The following is a 23,035-nucleotide window of genomic DNA, read 5'->3' as shown; positions in this document are numbered from 1 at the left end:
CCTGCCTACCTGTCCCTTCCCCATATTGTCTTACGATTTTCTTGGAGTTTTACTTACTCTTTTTGTTTTGGATTCCCTGTCTTAACAGGAGTTAAGCCCAGAAACAACACATCCTGATTTCCGCCTTTGGCTGACAAGTTACCCATCTTCAAATTTCCCTGTGTCTGTACTGCAGAATGGTGTGAAAATGACCAATGAGGCACCGAAAGGTTTACGGGCTAATATCATTCGCTCATATCTCATGGACCCGATCTCTGACCCCGAGTTCTTTGGCAGCTGCAAAAAGCCTGTTAGTAATGGCTAAGTCTCGCTACTCAACCCTGTGAAGCAGTTCAAGTGGCCTCTGGAGATCAGGAGGTGTATGCCAACTAAACTGCAAGTTAAATTGGCCACTTGCACTGTGGTGCAGTTGGGTTTGATTACTGATTATTGACTGTGCTGAAGTCAATTTTATTAATATTTGATTTTAATTTTAGCACCCGCCTCATTCCTGCTCAGCTAAGATCTTATGTGGTGTCATTAATAATGTAGCTTCCTATTTAGAAAGTCAGCTGTAAGCCATTCCCAGTACCAATCTGCAAGGTTGGAGAATCTTGTTTCAGGATATTAACTGAGCCCTTTGCTATTCACAGCCATATCTCTAAATTAAAACATAAAAGTATTCCCCCATATAACCATAATGAGAACCAAAATGATTCTCCTTCTTGATTGATGAGACTCATAAGGGTCTTTTCAGCAGCACCAGGAAAGTAGGGAAAAACCCCCACTGCTTTCATGATTAGAATTCTGTGTGAATGTCTGTGACCTAAAATGGTTTCACAGTGTTTCGCCATAATTAAAGCTGGAAGAGTTTCTTTTTAAGAGGGGTTATGAACCTTAGTAAGTTTTGGCCATTAAGAGGCTTACATTCTTGGTGTCCACATATGAGTTAAACGTACATCAAATGAAAATATAAAAAATGAAGAAGTACTTTCATTAACAAAAGCTTGAACACTAACCAAAAATGTTCCTATATTCATAACTAAGTCAAATTTTATCCTGAGCTTCAAAAACTTGTCATATTATTGTTTTTGCATTGATTAGGCTAAAAGTGAGCAAGTTACTCTCGTGGAGATATGGTGCAAGCATTTCTGAATAGAATGAGCTGGAAAGAACCCCCTCCGTGCAATATACCTCATGTCCTTTTCTTCTACATCAAAAATTATCTCTGGCAGTGATCATAGATTGTAGCAGTCCAGGAATATACAAAACACAATAGCCCAACCTAAAATACTAAAGCAGAATCTTACATTTTTTGTTTAAACTTGTTTTTTGAAACTAATTTTAAGCTTCAGAATTATTGTAAATATAAATACAGGACAAGGAATATCCCTAGATCCTTTGTCTGCATTCACTTCTTACTAATGCTTTATCCTATTTGCTTTAGCATTTGCTTATTATGTCCCTGTCTCTCTCTGCATATGTGAGTGTGCATATCATCAGTAATCCATATATATGTATAATTGGTATGTATGTATGTACATTCAGTTATTCATCAGTATCCATGGATAAGGAGTTCTAGGATCTCATTCATCTGGCAAAATCTGAAGATAATGAAGCCTCTCATAAAAAATGGCATAGCATTAGCACATAAAGTGCGTGCTTTCCTTTGCATACTTAAAGTTGTCCTTACATTATTTATAACATAATACAATGTAAATGCTATGCCATCTGTCATATTGTCCTTCCTTGTTTAGGGAATAATGATAAGAAAAATGAAAAAACACAATCTAACATGTTCGAATCTGTAAATATAGAGCCAGCAGGAGATATAGAGTCCACCAACACACACACACACACACACACACACACACACACACACACTGACAGTACTTGGGTTTGAACTCAGAGCCTATACCTGCTAGTCATCGACTCTGTTGCTAAGCCATGCTTCCAGCCCATTTTTGCATGGTTATTTGTTAAGGTAGGATTTTATTTCCTGCTCAGTGTATTCGTCAACTAAGACATGCCTACTTTCCATCTTTTTTTTTAAGATTACAGGTGCATACTACCACTATGTCTATGAAGTAAGAACTCTGCGTAAGCTGGCATGAAACCATAAACTCCTTGTTCTTGGCATCACGAGTAGCTAGAATTCCAGACATAAACTACTGGTGACCAGGTTTTTTTTTTTTTTTAAGAATCAAAATACCATCTTATCATGCTATAGTTTTTTTTTCTTTAGTAAACTTAACAAGGTTAATCTACTATTCATGTTCCATTATCATATGCTGATACAAGTATGTCATGTGGAGCATTTCTCCTGTCCATGGAAGCATGTCACGTTTCTCTGTGAAATGTCTAATTAGTTTGTTCATTTTGAGACCTTGTGCATGCTAGGTAAATGCTAATTTACACCCCCCCCCCCCCCAGTACACTTTTACCTCATTGACCTGGACATTCCCTCAGCCTTTATGACACTAGAATTTTGAAGGACATATTTTCTCCTTTAAAAAAAATAGAACTTCTCACATTTGAGGTTTGTTTGGTGTTTTTTCATGATTGCGTTCAGATTATTTATTCATTCTAAGCCTAAACACTAAGGTCACTAAGTGCGATCTTTGAATATCACATCTGCAGGTATATGATGCTCATTTGTCCCTCACTGATAATTGCTAATTTTTAGTGTTGCTAATTTTTAGCATTGGGATTAAAATATTGACTGATTTCTCCATGGTATAGTGATCTTTTCTCCTTTTTGACTAATAACCAGCCTGTGGAAAGACATTTGAGGACAGTGAAACATCTTGTTCCCCATCCAAACTCAGCCCCCATCCTGATTGGTATCCATGTGTCTTTGTGTTAATTCTATAATGATTACAAAGCAATTTACTTCCCAACTGCAGGTCCAGCGTAATTTACTCTTGGTACGTCAAGCAATTCTTCTTCCTTCTTTCCTTTTATTTATTATTGATATTGACTTAGAAATTTGGAGATCTTTTCCCCAATGATTTATATTTTATTACCACATTTAAATCTTTTGGTGCTAATTTTTTCCCCAATTTTGCCATTAGGAGATCCTTAGACTAATTCATCTATTCTTATTTCAGATCCCATCTCTCTCGTTTTTGTTTGTTTGTTTGCTAATCCTGAGGTCTCAATTCTGGGCCTGGACACTCTCCCTGAGCTTTTGTACTCAAGGCTAGTGCTCTATAACTTTGAGCCACAGCCCCATTTCTACATTTCTGTCTTTTTGGTACTTAATTGCGGCTAGAGTTTCATGGGCTTTGTTGCTCAGACTGGCTTTGAACCACAATCCTCAGATCTCAGCCTCCTGAGTAACTAGGATTACAGGTGTGAGCCAACAGTGTTCAGCTCCTATCATTATTAGTAGTACCTCTTACTTTCTGATATAAGATGCTCTAGGCTCATGTTGTATCTATTCTGCACCAGTCATAGGTCAGCCATTTTTTTTCTGTAAATCCAGTATTTACTTGCAATAATAAATGATACCTGTGCTATTTATAAATAAGGAATTTAATTGCTCTCACTTTAAAATATGATCAAATAAAATATGATCAAATGTGAGGGAAAAAAATCATGATGTGCCACCATTTTTTTTCTCATTACAGGAGGAATTTAAGAAATTGCTTTATGGCCTTTGTTTCTTTCATGCTTTGGTACAAGAGAGACGAAAATTTGGACCTCTGGGATGGAATATTCCTTATGAATTCAATGAGACTGATTTGAGAATCAGTGTGCAACAACTTCACATGTTCCTGAACCAGTATGAGGTATCATAAAAATCACAGCCAGGGCATTACCTTTTTTTGTTCTTTATCATGTTGTCAGTGTTTGTACAGTGAGAGCAGGAACTCCTGATTAATTCTATTCTTATAAAATAAATTGCAAGGTGGTTCTCAACAGCTTATTAAATAGTACTTTATTATAATAGGATATTTTGACTGCTCTGGTAGGTATTAGGATGTCAGTTTGTCTCTTAGATACCTATATTTTATCATCTATTTTGACACATAAACAGCAGTGGAGATCTGAAAAGTAATGGTATTATATTTATTTTTGAAAAAGGATTTGAGAACATCAGTCAACCAGGCTCCAAATTGGGTAGGGGGGAGACCAATTTTCCTCTTTTCTGGAGCATGACTTTGTTTTTAGAGAAATGACATTATATTTTCATTCCAGAGTTTCCTTGGACCATTTGTCAGGAAAATAAACTATTGCAGCCAGTGGTGTTAAATCTGAAATATAGATTCTGAAAGGCAGCCAAATACCCCAATGTCACATCATCTACTTCTCTTCCTCTACAACCCTCATCCCCCCTCCTGCCCCTACCTTCCCACCCGCACAGGCATCCCATATTACACATGCATACCAAAGGACATGCTCTGATTGCTACTGGGTTTTTTAACATGTTTGCAGCTTTCAGCAACATTTTTTGTTAAGTTATAACCAGCAGCTATAGAAATATGGAAAGTAGGTCTTCTAAATTCTGGCAGAACTTGGAAACCTTAGCAAAATCATTCAATTAATAAAGTATCACAAAACCCTTTTTATTTTTAAGAAAGCTTGTAAACAGTAATGGACTGAACAAAAGCAAAGGGGAATCTTAGCATTAAATATACAGAACTGAAGTGGCTGTGGATATATGTGAGATATCATTGAGTGTCTATGACTCAGTGATGAATTCTTATTCTCTATTGAAATGGAATACATTTTTAAAAATGAGGTCATATTTGAATATAATGGGTTAAATATTCAAATAAATCATAAATTTGATTAATTATTTTTATAATAATATTTACATATAGTTGGGTAACATTTTCAAATCACTTTTTATATGCTCCTTTCCATGGAAAAGAAGTAATAATTTCAAAGAACTTTCATAGCATAGTTCGCAAAGTGAGGTTTGGCAGAGTTGCATATACTATGAGGACACAGATCGATGCAAAATGGTGTTGAGGGAGAAGGGCCCCTAATCTCTTGATCTCACTGAGTTTGCTTGACATGCCACTCAGAAATGCATTTTTTCAGGGAGGCCTTTTGGCCCACCTCTTGTATCAGGCACATGGTAGGTACTCAGATAATATTAATCAAGTAGTAAATGTGTTGAAAACTAAATGGAGGAGTGCTGATCACAGCACTGATTGAGCACAATGAAATGACAAAAGGAGTGAAACACCTTTGGAAAATCACAATTAGTAGAGATACATAAAAAGGAATTATTTGGGCCAGGAGTTTGGCCTAGTGGTAGAGTGCTTGCCTCAAATGCACAAAGACCCAGGTTTGATCCCTCAGTACCACATACATAGAATAAAGCCAGAAATGGTGCTGAGACTCAAGTGGTAGAGTGCTAGCCTCGAGAAAGTCCAAGGACAGGGCTCAGACCCTGAGCTCAAGCCCAGGACTGGCAAAAAAAACAAAAAACAAAAAAAAAGAATTATGTGACTGCAAACAGTGCGTGTGTGTGTGTGTGTGTGTGTGTGTGTGTGTGTGTGTGTGTGTGTTTGCCAATAATGGGGTTTGAACTCAGAACCTCACACTTTCACTTGACTTTTTCAGTGAAGTTTGGTGCTCTACCTTTAGAACTGTAGCTCCATTTCTGACTTTTGGATAGTTAATTGGAGGTAAGGGTCTCATTGACTTTTCTGCCTGGGCTTTGAACCATGAACCTCTGATCTCAGCCCTCCTGAGTGACTTGGATTTACAGGTGTGAGGCACCAGTGCCTTGAAAATTTCTGATAAGATGTTCACTAGTAAATGTCAACATGTCACTTATTACTGATAATTACTAGCCGGTGACCTGAGCTCTTAATTTTAGGAACTGCCCTATGACGCGCTGCGGTACATGACAGGCGAATGCAACTACGGCGGCCGGGTGACAGATGACTGGGACAGGCGCACCCTGCGCAGCATTCTGAACAAATTCTTCAGTACAGAGCTAGTCCAAAATCCAGACTACAAGTTTGACTCAAGTGGCATCTATTTTGCCCCTCCCTCTGGTGATGTAAGTGCCCTTTGAGAAATCTGAAAGCAGTCCCAGTGTTTCGGTCACTGATGTGGTAGACCAATACAAGGTGTGCAGGCAATATCACCAATGATTGTCTGGTGTGAGGGAAAGAGAAAGAGGTACACACACGCATGCATACACACACACACACACACACACACACACACACACAGCCATGTTATAAAACCACCACTGCACCAATGGCCAAATTTCTCTTGCTATACACATTTAGAAATGTTTGCATATGATTTTGTGAGCATCAAAAAAAGCATGACATTTTTAAACAAAGTGTAAATAAAATATCAAATGTGCATAAAAAAAAGATACAAGTAGTGGCTGTTTCAGAATAACAGGTTACTTTTCTGAATTAGGCACATTTGCGTAAGCTGGAAATAATAATAATCATTATTACTATTATTAGGTTTTTTTGGTGTGTGTGGATCATGGGGCTTGAACTCAGCCTGGGTGCTGTCCCTGAGCTCTTCAGCTCAAGGCTACCACCCTACCCTTGAGCCAAGACCCACTTCTCGTTTTTCTAGAGGTTAATTGGAGATAAGAGTCTCAGGTCCTATTGTGCCTGGGCTGGCTTTGAACCTTGGTCCTCAGATCTCAGCCTCCTGAGTAGCTAGGATTACAGGTGTGAGCCACTGCATCAACCATTAATAGTTTTTGGAGACAGGATTTTTCTGTGTAGTCCAGGCTGGCCTCAAACTTGCTTTCCTTTTGGTTCAACCTTCCAAGTATTAGGATTATAGCTTTGTTCTACAATGCTCACCTCAGAAAAGATGGTTTTTATGGTGATTAATTAATAGTCATCAGGAAAATGTGACACAAATATCTCATGAAGAAATTTGTAACTCAATTAATAGAATTCCCCTTCATTAAAGAAACCCATTCCAACTGAATAGTACATTAAAAAATCAAATTATGTCCATATTGTGGTCCAAGCAGAAAGAATATGAAAATATTCAGATTGCAGTCTCACAGTCTCACAAGACTTAACTCTTGAAAATGACCTCTTTTCCGCTTAAAGTTCTATTGTGTGATTGATTCTATTCCACTTAAAATTCTCCTGTGTGACTGATTTTTAACCTCCTGACTTTTAAATTTATCTTTGCAGTACAAAAGCTACATTGAATACACAAAGACTCTGCCATTGACCCCATCACCGGAAATCTTTGGGATGAATGCCAATGCAGATATCACTAAAGATCAGTCAGAAACGCAACTGCTGTTCGATAACATTCTTCTTACCCAGGTGTGTGGTCCATGCAAGAGCTCGCTCCTGGTCCACAGTGATGGTCCCAGAGACTTTGTGCCAGCACAGGAGAGCCCTTGCACCGTTCTCACACAGTGGAATTGCATTTAAAGGAAAAGAAAATCACATACATACTCATATATATACCTTCCATATAGATGAAACAATAGAGTGCACAAACAAGTAGACTTATTTCCATCTGAGTATCGTCTTCCATGTAGAAGTCTGTTTTGCATAAACTTGCTCTTGCTCTCTCTCTCTCTTCCTCTCTTTTCTCACTCTTTCTCTCCCTCCCTCATTCCTCCTCTCTCTCCTCTCCCTCTCTCTCTCCTCTCCCTCCCTCTCTCTTTCCTCCTCCTCCTCCTCCTCCTCCTCCTCCTCCTCCTCCTCCTTCTTCTTCTTCTTCTTCTTCTTCTTCCTTCTTCTTCTTCCTTCTTCTCCTCCTCCTCCTCCTCCTCCTCCTCCTCCTCCTCCTCCTCCTCCTCCTCCTTCTTCTTCTTCTTCTTCTTCTTCTTCTTCCTCTCTCTCTCTCTCTCTCTCTCTCTCTCTCTCTCTCTCTCTCTCTCTCTCTCTCTCTCTCTCTCTCTCTCTCTCTCTCTCTCTCTCTCTCTCTCCTCTCTCTCTCCTCTCTCTCTCCTCTCTCTCCTTGTACTCAAAGTCTGGTTGCTATCCCTGAGATTTTTTTTTCTCAAAGCCAGCACTCTGCCAATTGAGTCACAGTGCTAATTCTGTCTTTTTCTGAGTATTTAATTGGAGATAAGAATCTTATGGACTGTCCTGCCTGATCTGGCTTTGAACTGTGATCCTCAGATCTCAGCCTCCTGAGTAGCTAGGATTACAGTGTAAGCCACCGTTGTCAGGATCTTTTTCAATTTTTGTAAGGTTGAAAATTCAGTACTGCCAAACAAAAATCCAAAAATGTACTTGGGTAGCAGTTTGAAAACAGAATGTATCTATAAAATTTTAGCTATTTTAGTGTACAGTCTCTTACTAATTCAGCGGCAATCTTTTTAATGATTCATCTTTATAAATTATTTTAGAGCATTTACCTCATTTATACAGAAACAGTTTCTTTCATACTATCATACCAGATTTCATGATGTCTGAGACCCAAACCTGAAGCAGTAAGTATAAGTGATCTGGGTGCTGGTGGCTCACATCTACTGGTCCCAGCTATGGAAAATACTGATATCTGAGTTCACAGTTCAAAGCCAGCAAAGGCAGACAAATTTATTTAACCTGTCCAAAATCAGAAATGGAGGTATAGCTCAAGTGGTAGAGCATCAGCAAAAAAAAAATCCATCCAAGAGCAAAAGCATGAGGTCCTGAGTTCAAGTCCAAGTACCAACAAGAAAAGAATGTACAAATAAATGTAAAAGGTTGGAAGGAAGATTTATCTGATTCTTTGTAGGCCCAGAAAGGTAGAAGAGTAATTTAGTTTAAATGTTGTGGGCATAAATCATTATGTCTGAATGAACACCAGCCCATCTTCCTTGTCGTTGAAGAGCTCTCTCATTTTGTTCTTCTTTCAGAACTTGTTTCATTTGTGAAAGAAATGAATCTACCTAGCTAGAGTTCTCTTGTATTAAATATAGTTTAAATAAATTGAGGGTACATATTCAGTTAAGAGAATTTTCTAACCGATTTCTGATATATTTTTGTGGGCATTTTTTGTGAAATTATAATAACCAATATTTATATTATATAGCACTTACCACACACTGTTCTAAGCTTAAAACAATGTAATACTTTTTATTAGGTGGGGAGTATTATCGCTAGAAAGTGGAGGCACATAAAGATGAAATTCTTCAGACAAAGTCAGCTGATACCATTTGAAGACAGAGTGGAGGCTAAACAATGTGATTCTGAGTAGTTGGGCCTCAGAGCCTGTAACCTATCCTGTTGTCCTGTGTTTTCTACATACGTTTTCAAAACAAGATCAGCTCAAGGAGGCGAGGCATTCCCAGTTCTGAAAAGGCTGAAAATTAAGAAGATGCTGTGGGATGCCGTTATTGATGATGGAGTTCATGAAACTTGTATTTCTAACCTCCTCTATAATGACATTTTCTAATAAGGTGCAAAGGACAAAAACTGTGTCCATTGTACACTATGTAGTGGGCATAAAAGCATATGAACAAACATGAATAAGTAAGCTTTAGGAACATTAGGTACATGCAAAACACAGGTCTGACAATAGAATATTTACATTGTCTTTTTTGGCTTTATTTAAATGTGATGGTGTGTGTCTGATCATAAAACACATAAAATTGTGGGCTCATACCAACAGACAATGAGTTAGAACCAAACAGATAAGATTAAATACACAAGGGGTAGCTTCTCAGTATGTGTGAACCAACCTATTTCCATATCTTCAAACCCAGCCCGGCACATGAATCTAGTAAAGGCTGAATACCTTTCCTGGATCGCAATCCACAGGCAAAGAGAACTATAGAACTTGAAAAGCAAGTTAATGACAATAATACCCTTGCATTAGCAAAGTTAACTGAAATATCTGAGGGAAAGAAGACAGAGATATCAGAATCAGAATGTCATTTTTGCAGAGATATTTTGCTTAACTATACTTATTTTGAATAGATAGATTGTTTCAGCTTAACTTATTATCAGACTAACATGGTAGAAGTTTTCTTAAAAGGTTGAGCTCTGTGATGTCTCCTTAAAAATGAATTCTCATTACCTTTATTAATTAAAGAAAAAAAACCCTAGATGACTTCAAGTGGCAATTGTTTTCCTTTAGATGATGCCTAAGAAAAGGTAGTCTAAAGGGGGGGGGCTGACTAAAACAATTACAAATAAGTAGAATCTAGTTGTTCTTCTCTTAATCCTTAATATGAGCTGGATATTACTTTGATAAGTTAGCTATCCCAATTATATGTGTAAGAAGTGGATCTGTACCATTGTAATATTTTTCTTACCTGTTTGAAGGGTTATAGGTCTGGAATTTTTGTTCTTTGGGAAGGTGCACAGTTACTGCTAGAAAAATTTTAATATAGTCCCTTATTTCAAATTAAATACAGATGTAAATCATATCACTTTGTTGGCCAGTCACGGGGGTTGAATTCAGGGCCTGGACACTATACTTAGCTTCTTTTGCTCAAGGCTAGCACTCTACCAATTGAGCCACACAGCCACTTCCAGGTTCTTCTGTTTTATGAGGTATTGGGGAACTGAACCCAGGGCTTCATGCATGCAAGGCAAACACTACCACTGAGCCGCATTCTCAGCCCAGCATACTACTTTTTAAATGCTGTGGAACTAGATACTTCACTACCCTGGCTCAAACTTTTTTATTCTCTATGTTTTAAGTATTTAGTTGTAAACCAAATACTTTATAATAATAATGAGAGATTATTACATGAATATATCTCATTTTTACTAGGATAATTAAAACTCTTCAGTATTTAGTTATTTTATTGAATAATTTTATAGAATCTCACGATGCTATATGGTAGGTAAGTTAAAGCTTAAGGAAAAAAATAACAGTTAATATTTATGGAGTAGGTTTATAGAATCTTTAATATTTATAATATAGCAACCAGAAAACATAAAATCTGAACAAAAACCAAACACAATTTTCCCTTGGACTGGAAAATGTGAGATATATTTATTTGATTGTAGTCGTGCTTATTTTCTCTATGCTCAGAGACACATACATGCATATATTTGTGCTAAGATTTAAAGTACTTTTCCAGAAAATATAGCTTCATTTGCACATTGCCATTATTAAACATAAAAAAACACAAAAATTGAATTGAAATTCTCTGTTGCTTCCAACATGAATCACTAACGTCTGTCTTTTCTCTATAAGTCTTCTGGTTTCTGAGAAGAGACAAACTTGTTTTCCTTGCCCTTCAGGATCAAGGAGAAAACTATATCTCCATTTTTGGCAACCAGCCTATACCATAGATATTAGCAAATATATTTTGTAGCAAGCTTACTCAATATACAATTATAATTCCTCCTGTGGGTTTTAATTCTAGTCATTTGTTGATCAACTCTGCCACTGAGAATGCCTTACTCTACCCACAGTGTCTAGTCCTTCTCCTTTACCCCAACCTATCATTCATTTCCTTTCTCTACACCTTCTTTTGCCTTCCGAAATCTTCTTCCCCTCCTTTTCACAATCATTTTCTCCAAAATGTTTATCCCCAATGTGTTATCCTCTTCTTATGTGGAGGTTCATAGATAAAATAGCCAAACAGCTTAATTTATTAAAGATATTTATTTCAGAGGGTTTGTTTACGTTCTTAGCTATTATTAAACTTTTATGAAAATTTTTGAGTTTTAGTTTGGATTTTTCAGTCCCGTGCGTCAGGAGCTGGTGCAAAATCATCTGATGAAGTTGTAAACGAGGTAGCCAGTGACATTTTGGGCAAACTTCCAAACAACTTCGATGTTGAGTCTGCGATGAGGAGATACCCAACCACGTACACCCAGAGCATGAACACAGTGCTCGTCCAAGAGATGGGGCGGTTCAATAAGTTGCTGAAGACCATAAGAGAGTCATGTATTAATATCCAAAAAGCAATCAAGGTAAGGTGAGATGCACAAGACAATCTGGGAATTGAGCATCACATTGATCTATTTGGCAAACATTCATTAGGCACAGATGCTCTTCAAGCACTCTTCTTTGTTCTAAGGATAGGTAAAAAGAAAACCTTCTATTCATGAGGAGTTATAGAATTCGGTGGATAAAAATTAATAAACAGGTAAATGCTTAGACTGACTAGCAGTGCTCTGTTAGGATAGATGATAAGAAGATACAGTGTTAAAAGAAATAAAAAAGACCAGTACCGGTATGCTCAAAAGCGTGTGCTGTAATGAGAGCAACAAAGAAGCAAATGCACACATCAGTTTTGTAAGTGATAAGTGTCATGGGGGAAACAATTAAAACCAGAAAAAGGAGTCTAAAATGGTGAGTGGTATCCTCTTTCAGTCAGGCTAGGTCAGGCCCTTCTGAGGAACTGAGCTTTGGATAGAGGCTGTAGAGAGAAGAGGGACAAGAACGATGCTGCCTGTCCTGGAGCCCTCAGGAGCACTAGAAGGAAGGCTGAGGTGGCCAGAGCAGGCCAAGTATGGGGGATGGTGAGATCAGACCATGATGGCACTGTCAACCATAGTTAGGCTCGTGAATTTTATTTTAAAATATAAAAGAAAAGAGAAGACTTCAAAGGGTTTCAAGCAACGAAGTAAAATTGTTCTATTTCGCATTTTCTTTTAACATTTACCATGATCGCTACAGAAAGAACTGTAGGGGTACTGGGAGGACTGCAAACAGATGAGTCACCCCAGAGCTGCTCCAGGAGCCACTTTGTAGTGAAGCTGTCCCTTCTGTGTTGTCATTATCCAAGGTGTCCACTGGGGTCTCGAAAACGGGTGTGAGACAGAGCAAGAAAGGAGTCCAAGTTGACTCCTGGCAGAAAAGAAGCTGTGTGGGGAAAGATCATGTGTCAGAGAGAAAACTAATGAGGATATTTTAACCAGTTTAATTTGAAATGTCTCACAGATGTAGTAAATTGGGCTGTTCTTGAGTACATGCTTGAGCGTTGAGTAGGGAAATCAAGGCTGAGGTTGGATTTCATGCTGCTAATAGTGATTACACATGGAAATAAAAACTTGAAAGTGTCTCATATTTTGGTAGTACTGAGGAGCTGAGGTTACTTGAAACATCATTTCTCCTACCCAAGCATTGAACTCACTTAACTACTTATTGTTTCCTTTCTCAGAATAGCCTGTCATGGCTCTCTATGCCCCTGATATTGAGAGAAGAAGAATTACAGGTCTGAAAAACCTAACTTGAAATGACCTTCATAATGACCCTCAAGTCTATTGATTAGTCCCTTGACTCTCCTCAGTTTTTCAGTGACCCAGTTAATGAGCCTGGGACAATTCCTCCCAGATTCTCTGGTATAATATGTTTTTAAGAATTAGGACCAAGAAAACAGCCACTCCCATGATACTTCGCAAAACAGGACAAAACCTATTTTGTGTACTTCAAAAATGACAAATTTAACAAAGGAACATGTTGAACCTATTCTTTTTTTCTTTAAAAAAAACTTTAATTTTCTTAATAGAAATTTAAAGATTGTAGACAAGTAGTAATATTTTATTTTTAGATTACCAAAAATTCAGTATTGTACAAATGTCAGTTCAAAATATGCAGATATAGTAAGATTTGATTTTTGTTTACCTGGTACCCTAGAGAAAGTTTGCATAATAGACAAGTAAATTTAGTCAAAGTTACGTTGATTCAACAGCCAATGAAGATCTAACTTGGTCTAAACTGAACTTTTTATTTCTAAGGAATAACTCAAGAACTCTATGTAGATAGTGACATTTAAACAGGACTGTTCCTAATCCATACCTTCATGTTGACTGATGTTAAATAATGTTTCAGGGACTTGTGGTGATGTCTTCAGAGCTTGAAGAAGTGGTGAGCAGTATTTTGAACGTCAAGATTCCAGGAATGTGGATGGGTAAATCCTATCCAAGCCTTAAGCCACTTGGCAGCTACGTGAATGACTTCCTCGCAAGACTAAAATTCTTGCAGGTGGGTTCATGCAAATGGCACATACTGACCTATATTGTTAAGTTTCTACTGGTTTCATTTGCCACATCAGAACCCTATGGCAAGGAGAATTGTGCAGTTACAAATAGTCATTAATTAATCCTATGCTATGTAGCTCTGTAACTGTCCACTGAACTGCAAGTATTGCAAGAAGAAATATTGCCTAAAACCTCAAGGTTTGAAGTTAGACATTCAGCATCTACAATGCTGATCCTTCCATTAATATTTAGCACGGAAGTCAATCTCTATAGCTGAGCATTATAGGAAGCCAAAGAAGCTAGTAGTGATGAGTGTTCTTGTAGGTATAAAGTCACTACAGCTGGTTCAGCCCAAGACAGCAGTACCTTCACTTGAAGGCCTAATGGCCTTAGAAATGCTGGGTGGCAGAAGTCTGCCTCCTTTCTCTGTGGCAATGCTGATGGCCCACTATATTCTTATTAACAAATATATACATTAGAAATATCCATTGATCTCCTACTAGTATATACTATACACAAGGCATTAACAGCTGAGGACCTTTCTGCAGAGATAAAATGGCTAATTCCTTTCTCATAATTTCAGTTCTCATAATACTAGTTTCTCTACCTTGGGTTCTTAGAGAGACAAGATTTTCAAATTATGGTTATTTGAAATTGGATAGGGAAGGGGGGAAAACAAGATGAGGGGTGGGGGTGGGGGGGAGGGAAATGGGGACCAAGACATGTGAAAGGGTATCAATGTATGGGAATTATTGCACCATCTATCTGGCAAATATCATGCAACCCTTCTATTAATTACAATAAAAAATATATGAAAAAAAAAGATTTTCAAATTAATTTCTCCAGACTGGCTTCTGGGATTTGCTACTCTGTTAAAGTCATTATTCAAGTGCTTTACCTTTTGAATCTATTATAGGAATAGAGAATTAAGGAAGTTAAGTTAAATATTTCTAAAGGCCATAGGCTCACGCTACCCTTTTTGTTTCAGGAGTTTTTGAATAATATGTTCTCATGTTTGATTTCATTGTCTTTTGGTGAAGTAGGAGAAATTTTTCCAAAAGGTAATCCTACTGACCAATTAGAATGAAGTGGAGAAAATTTTGCCATATGACCAGACTTTATGAGCCAGGGCAATCATATTGTACTATAGAACAATAGTTTGTACCTCACATGTGTGAGTTCACTATGGTATGGCAACTTTCTGGAGGAATGATTGGTCATGTACGAAACAAACATTTACATCTACATTCATACTCTCTTCAGTTCCCAAGATGGTGTGAAGGACTTGAAATCAGAGGAAGCACCTGCAGTAACACTTGTTAAAAGTGGAGAGTATAGCTTGTTATTCCTCATTTACTAGTTCATTTTCTAGGTTATCTAAAGGACAACAGGAGTGTTTAGGGACACATTTTGCGAAGCAGTGTTATATCATTTAAAAAACAAAGAAACAAAACCCTCCTGTATTTTGATCCCCCACAGCAATGGTATGAGACTGGTCCGCCTACAGTCTTCTGGCTTTCTGGCTTCTTCTTCACACAAGCCTTCCTGACTGGGGCCCAACAGAATTACGCCAGGAAGTACACAATTCCCATTGATCTTCTTGGCTTTGATTATGAAGTAATGGAAGACAAAGAGTACAAGACTGCTCCTGAAGATGGTAAGTGTGGTGGTAGAAGGTCAACCATGACAGACAGTGTTGGTTCATGCCTGGATGCTGAGCAGAGGCTTCCCATTCTCACTTGCCTGCTTCAGCTGTTGAAGAGTGGGCAGTCACACGGTCTGCAGCTCATCGTCAAGTGGTTGAGAACATTTATGAAGAGGGAGAGAACATATAAAGGAAATGGAGCTAAAATACCAGTAGAACCTGTATAAATGGTATATGGCTCCTATACTTTTTTCCAGTTATATACAGTAGAAATCATGATGGTAAAACAATGAAAAGAAGGGAATTTTTCCTAATCCCTCAAAGAACATGAATTACAGACCCTTAACATTTGTATCCTCTCCTATTAAATATGTCACTCTAAATTGATATCTAATATGTACATTTTATCGGTAGGCAGTTCGTGAAGAATTTGTTTTCTTGACTGATTCTTTAATGCTTTGTGACTGTTTTTATATTTTATTTTGTATTTTATATATTGTATATTTTCAAACTCACTGTTTTAAACAGGCATTATTTTTAAAATGTTGTAATTTCTAAATTTTGCCCCAATAGTGCTAACTTTAAATGAATATAACTTAATATGACTGTGAATGTATACTGCTTTAATGTATCAAAGACAAATCCAATTCCTTACTCATCAGGTAACGATAGATGGATTTGCTCACTCACTTAGGCACTGGAGATGTCTACAGGAAACAAAATCTTTTCCCTCAAGTAACGTATACCCTGCTATGAGATATTTTGCATTGTGGCTGTATTTTAAATTGTCACACATCACAAAATGTAAAAATTCACCTAAAATTGGCAGTCAAGGGTAGGGTGACAGGGCCTGAAATTCAGCACCAAGTCCTATTAGAGTCTAAAGCATCTAGAAATGGCTTTGCATCAAATTAAAAGTTCACAGAATGAAGAGACAGCCTACAAAATGAAAGATAATATTTGCCAGCTATTCTTTTTATTTATTTATTTTTTGCTAGTCCTGGGCTTAAGCTCAGGGCCTGAGCACTGTCCTTGGACTTTCTCAAGGCTAGAGCTCTACCACTGGAGCCTCAGCACCACTTCCGGCTTTTTCCTATGTATGTGGTACCGAGGAATCGAACCTGGGTCTTCATGCATGCTAGGCAAGCACTTTAACCACTAGGCAAAACTCCCAGCCTGCCAGCTATTCTTCTGACAGATTTAATATCCAGAATATATAAAGTAGTCAAAAATAAATGTCAAAAAGTAATAATACAATCACCAAGCAGGCCAATGAACTCGAGGGACAATTCAAAAGAAATGGCACAACTGGAAATAAATGAAACAAATGCTTGCCATTATTAACCTTCAGAGAAATACAAAACAAAATGACTGAAATATTCCCTTACCCTAGTTAGAAGATATACCATCAAGAAAACAAACAGCAACAAATATTGATAAAGATGCAGGATAAAGAAACTCACAGGGTCTGTTGGATTGCACATTTGAATAGCTATGGAAATTAGTTTGAAAGTTTCTCAGAAACCATATTCCTGAATCGGTATATAATGGAGTTGCTACACACTTATGCTTATTGTGACATTATGTAATTAGTCTAGTTAGCCATCAATGGATAAATGGGCTTTAAAAAAAACTTCCATGTTGTGGGAAGTGCATGCTAGGCAAGCACTCTACCACTAGGCCAAACTCCCGGCCCCTGATGCTATTTTTTAATGTGGGGAAAAATAAAAAATAAATAAGTAAAAGGAAAACTTGGTGTGTACACGTGCATATGTGTTGTGAGCATGTGTGTGTATGTAGTGTCAGCCAAAAGAAAAATCATGCCATTTTCAGGAAGTGGATGAAACTGTAGATCATCCTGTTCACTAAAATAAAACAGCCGCAGAAAGACAAGTATTGCATGTATTCTCCCATTTGTTGACTCCCAGGTGGGAAACAGCAAAATAATGGTAAGATTATTGTAGAAAGGAAGAGTGTCAGGGGATGGTGGGTGGATGTGATTCGAGTTTGAGGTGTGCATGAAGGAAAGGTGACAAAGACACCCATTACTTAATTAATGTGCACAAAAAATTTTAAATTCAGCCCAGTTGTTCACTAGTCACAATTACCTAGTGACTGTCATCTTGGATGGAACAGATAGAGAACATTTTTATCATTTCATAAAGCCAATTAGATATCACTGCTTCCTTCTAGTCTATGGCCAAACCATCCTGAACGTACCTGATCTTTTGATCTCAGAAGCTAAGCAGGGTCAGGCCTGGTTAGTACTTGGATGGGAGACAGTACTGCTTCCATGGATGTTTTTAACTATTTTAGTTCTATAAGGTACATAAAGCAGGCATGATAGTTTCATAGGTGTTCAAGTTATTCTCCAGAGAGTTGAACATAGTTCTAAGGTTAAATGAAATGTTCAAGGTCATGCAGCAAATTAGAAAGCTAAACTATTGTTTAAGTTTTGCATTCTTTCCAATAGTATATGTGCAACAGTAACTTAAAATATGTATAGGAATACATGTATTCGATTTCTGAAGCTTTAGGGACTGGAATAGAAAAGGTCACCTGCATCTCTTTGGTTTCCTAATTTGTGCTCTTGAACTAGTGTATGACATCACATTCTAAAGAAACTTTATGCACTTATCCCTTTGGTACACTAAGGGAGAGGTCTTGGTAATGAGAATAGGTTCTATATGGGGAGGAGAAATTTCACTTTCATGACGCTTAGTTATTTGCAGAATCGTTTTCTTATTATACTCTTCCTAGCAACAACTAGATCCCTGTCGTCATACTAACATCATGGTTGTGGGGAAATAGGGATGTTTTCAGACTTCATAGTATCCGACAACATACAATCATGATCAATTAAAAACAGAAATACTAGCCAGGTTTCCGTGACTCACACTTATAGTCCTAGATCTTCAGGAGGCCGAGACCTGAGAATCACGTTTTGAAGCCAAGCTAGGTAGGCAAGTCCATGAGATTCTTATCTTCAACTAACCACCATAAAACCAGAAGAGGAGCTGTGGCTCAAAGTGGTAGAGTGTTAGCCTTAAACACAGAAACACAGGGACAGTACCCAGGCCCTGAGTTCAAGGCCCACAACCATCAAAAAATAAAATAATAAAATAATGTTAACATGTGCCAAGGATTTCTCATAGACTAGTTTCAAATTCCTTTTCACTTTTGTTCTACACATCTAATTTTAATACCATCTTACATAACCAAATAAAGTATAGTTGGTTTTGAAATATGGGTGCTAAAACAAAACACTCTATATATGGTCTTTATTAAGAAAAGCTATGTGTTACTAACCTAGTACTACTACATGTATAATATTCATGTAGTAAATAATGCAGAATAAACAAATGCAGATCAGTGAATATGCATATGGGTTGCGTTCTATTAACTGCTATCTCTTATGTTTAGGAGTTTATATTCATGGATTATTTCTTGATGGAGCTTCCTGGAACAGGAAGACAAAAAAACTTGCAGAATCACATCCTAAAGTTCTTTATGACACAGTGCCTGTGGTTAGTATTTTCTAATGATAATACATGCTATGTGTATATGTATATATATATAAACATTAATGCAATCAAGTTTTGTTATGCATGATAAATTGTATTCTGTAAAGTTGCTGCCAGCAGCAAATTAGTGAATCCTAACATTACTGTTAAAGAAAATACCAGCTTGAGTTTCAGCAGTCTTAATGACTCTTGTCAGTTGACTGATACATAACATTGTTTTGTTTGTTAATTTATAATATATAGTGGATACATTATATTAATTCATGAAGAAGACTATAGAGCAGCTCACACTTGAGAATCATTTGACTGACAACTACAAAATGTGAATGATTTAGCACTACACCAATTCTGAAGATGGTTCTCATTTATACTTATAATAGCTGAAAAGTCATATTCATGAATATTGAACACAAGGATTGAAATCTTTGCTGCTTAGTTCAAGTCTGTCAAAAGCCATAAAATATTGCCAGTACTGATCCAACAATTAGAAATTCATTTTGGTGAGTAGGGAAACTTGAAAATACAGAATAGTGAGGAGTAAGTGCTTATACTTAAGTGTATGTGAATTACTGTATCATGAGAAGGTGGCTTTTCACACAATTTGAAGGGTAGGTCTAGGACAATAGGAAAAAGCACAGACTGTGGGATTCATATGAATTATGGAATTATAGAAGCAGTTTATAGATAAGCAGAAAGTCCCCAAAATAGCTGAGGTAAGTTTGTAAACTGGGCAAGCCTAGTTGTGAGAAATTTGCAATATATATCAAGGTTTACTTTGAAAATCACAAGATGAATCAATGACTATAACTTCAGGAGTTGGTTGAGGTTAAGATATTTTCTTTCACAAGTAAACTATTATTAACTTGTAGGGAATAGAAGTTTATTTATAAGTGGATAATGGCTCTTCTAAATAAAGAAGTGAAGCAGTAAGAAATAAAATTTCTCATTAGAAAAAAGTTCAAATAAAATATGTTCATGTTGAGAGTGTTTGGGTATATCTGGTATCTAAAACTATATCAGTCTGGATTCCAAAATATATGAGAGAATTTCTTTTATCTTTTTAGCAGTACCAGGGTTTGAACTCAAAGTCTCACACTTATTAAGTTACTGTACCACTTGAGTCATAACCCCAGACCTATTATTGGTTTCCTTAGGTAATTCATGTTTTAACCTGAGCAGCCTAAAGGAGCTCAGAACAGTGTGGCTGTTGTCATATCGCCTGAAGGATTACTTGTTATTACCACTAAAAATATCTGTCCACTATTCATCTTACAGAGGTGAATATCCAAAGCCCAAAATAATAGCAAAAGAACAAGTAATCCAGTTAGATCGATCTGGATACACACTTCTCAAAAGTAGTCCAAATGATAAATATGTAAAAGAATCTTCTATATCATCAGCCATCTGGGAAATACAGATCAAAATTATAATAGGTTTCCATTTTACCCCAGTTAGAAAGCTATTACAAAAATAAAATAAAAACAAATGCTGATGAGGCTATAGGGTAAAGGACTCATGCACTTTTGGTAGTAATGTCATCAGCTGTAACCTCTGGAAAACAATATGGAGGTTCCTCCAAAAACTAAAAATAGAACTGTGATATGATTTGGCAATCCCATTATTGAGTACATATTCACACAAAAGAAATACTAATCTCTGAAGATAATGGTAGCTTTATTGATAATAGTCACTGTTCTGCTTAAAAGTCTATTTTGTCAGATATTAGTATAGCCACTTGAGCTTGTCTTTTTAAATCCATTTGCTTGGAATAGCATTTCCCATCTTTTAACTTTTAGTTTGTGTACATCCTTAATGGTGAGGTAAGCAATCTATTCTTATTTGCTTTTTGGAGAATTAAGACCATTTGTATTCCAAATTATTAATAAAAAGTATGGATATGTCATGTTCAGTCAGAAAGTAGAATGAAATGCAATTTTTTAAAAAAGTGTAAAATACCATGCCATAAAATAAGCCATACCAGAAATAAGGTACAATGTATTCTCATATCTGAGAAAAAAACCATAACATTAAAAATAAGGATGGCTATGTGCTTGTCTTGTGTTGATTCTTTTTTTCCTAGTTTTAAAATATAATTTAATTCTTTCTGTTTTCCATCTTTTTTGTTTGATGGCTTACTGTACTGTTTTGTCTTGATTTAGTGATTTATATACTTTTACCTGCTATCATGATAGTAGTCATTTTTTAGTAGTCATTTTTCTTTCACTTTTGAGTGTAGTATTTCCTTCAGTATCTTTTGTAAAAAAATTTTGCTAAATTTTTCATTCATATCCCCTTATACTCATGAGTTCCCTTAAATTTTCCTAACCTTGGAAGATCTTATTTCTCTACCATCCTGAAGGATAATCTTGCTAGGTAGAGGAATCTTGCTTTACAAGTGTTTTGGTTTTGGATTATTTTTTCAGGACTTGAAACTTACCAGCAATTCTGGCTTGTATGTTTGCTGCTGAGAAATCTGCTGTTAAGTTAATTGGCTTACTCTTAAATGTGACTTGGTGCTTTCCTCTTTTAAGGCAAAAATGCTACCAACTGAGCCATGCTTTCAGCCCTTTCTTCCACTGGTTACATTTGAGGTACAACTCACTTGCTTCCTGGTTGGGCAAGCATGAGGACCACACAATTCTATTTCTCACTTCCTACTGCAGCTAGGATGCCAGCTGTATGCCACCGTACCTAGCTTCTTCCATGGGGATGGAACCATGCAGACTTCACTGCCCAGGCCAGCCTGGAACTTCGCGTCTCACAATCTCAGCCTCTAGTGTAGTTAGAATGACAAGCAGAAGCCACCACATCCAGATGTTGGTTAGGAAGGGGGTCCCACAACTGTTTTCTTGGGGTAGACTTAAATTAAGAATATCCAGACATTATAGCTCCTAGGTAGTTAATATTGCAGACATAAGCACCCACTACCTGATATTGTTCTGTATTTTGACAGACTGACATATGTATCTCGCTGTGAAGATTTTTGTTGTTTGTGTTTTGTTAGTTTGGGGTTTTATAGGCCTCTTGTACCCGAGTGTTCCTGTTATTTTCTGCTATTTCATAGAACAGGTTTTCTATACCCTTAACTTTTGTCTGTCCTTTTCTATATGTTGATGGTGCAAGTTTTCTATCTTTTAATAATAGTCTTGAGTAAGGATCTTTTTTTTTTTTTTTTTTTTGTCGATCATGGGGCTTGAACTCTGGGCCTGGGCACTGTCCCTGAGCTCTTCAGCTGAAGGCTAGTGCTCTACCACTTGAGCCACCATGTCACTTCTGGTGGTTAATTGGAGACAAGAGTCTCACAGACTTGGCTGGTTTTGAACTGCAGTCCTCAGATGTGCGCCTCCTGAGTAGCTATGATTACAAGCGTGAGCCACCAGTGCTGGGCTTCTAAGTAAGGATTTTTTTTTTTAAGACAAATACTCTTTTATTTCTGTTAAACTGAATATACAATTATTGTTCCCTAGGCAGCCAATTTTTGCTTATAACTACAATTTCACATTAACAAAACACGGTGAAAAGACAACTTTGATTGTGAAGATCTAATTACAATAATAAATAAATAATTTATACAAGCTTTTGTGACTTTTGTTTAGGGATCAAACTCATTAAAGCCCTAAAAATTAATTTTGGCTTAACCCTTAGGAATGACTCTTGATTTGTTTCCTTTTGTTACAGAAGCAAATTTTATTTTTCAAAATTGCTTAAGAGGGAGAATTATTAAGTACTCCCCCCAGATAATGCACTAAGTGAATGGCAACTCATACCCCTTCAACTATTTTTCTGGGAAATTTATATAGCAAAACATTTCGTAAGTGATCATGTATTAAATACAGGCAACAATATCTTTCTTTTGTTTAACTGTAAACTAATGACTGCTTTCTGGTGAAGGGGTGAAAACTGTGTCTTAGGAGCTTTGACTAGCTGGGAAGGCAGTGTAATTCATGTCCACAAGTGCCAGAGGAATAAAGAAGGGTTTGCTTTTTTTTTTGTATGTGTATGTGTGTGTGGGGGCGGCTCTTCAGCTCAAAGCTGGA

At 37.0% G+C, this 23,035-nt stretch overlaps 1 protein-coding gene across 1 annotated transcript in view; it reads left to right on the top strand.

Annotated features, from left to right (window-relative positions):
• Dnah7 (dynein axonemal heavy chain 7) overlaps positions 1–23,035 on the top strand; it is a 193,010-nt gene that overhangs the window by 167,105 nt on the left and 2,870 nt on the right. The window contains exons 57-64 of the mRNA XM_090354519.1: positions 89–289; positions 3,612–3,773; positions 5,819–6,004; positions 7,128–7,265; positions 11,586–11,816; positions 13,681–13,833; positions 15,309–15,486; positions 18,898–19,001. Of these exons, the coding sequence (XP_090210645.1) occupies positions 89–289; positions 3,612–3,773; positions 5,819–6,004; positions 7,128–7,265; positions 11,586–11,816; positions 13,681–13,833; positions 15,309–15,486; positions 18,898–19,001 (1,353 nt within the window). The remainder of the gene's footprint in view (positions 1–88; positions 290–3,611; positions 3,774–5,818; positions 6,005–7,127; positions 7,266–11,585; positions 11,817–13,680; positions 13,834–15,308; positions 15,487–18,897; positions 19,002–23,035) is intronic.

The sequence above is a fragment of the Megascapheus bottae genome, chromosome 21 (assembly GCF_031878675.1).
Source record: "Megascapheus bottae isolate mThoBot1 chromosome 21, mThoBot2.hap1, whole genome shotgun sequence".
Taxonomy (NCBI): Eukaryota; Metazoa; Chordata; class Mammalia; order Rodentia; family Geomyidae; genus Megascapheus; species Megascapheus bottae.
This window is presented reverse-complemented; position numbering and strand designations above follow the sequence as displayed.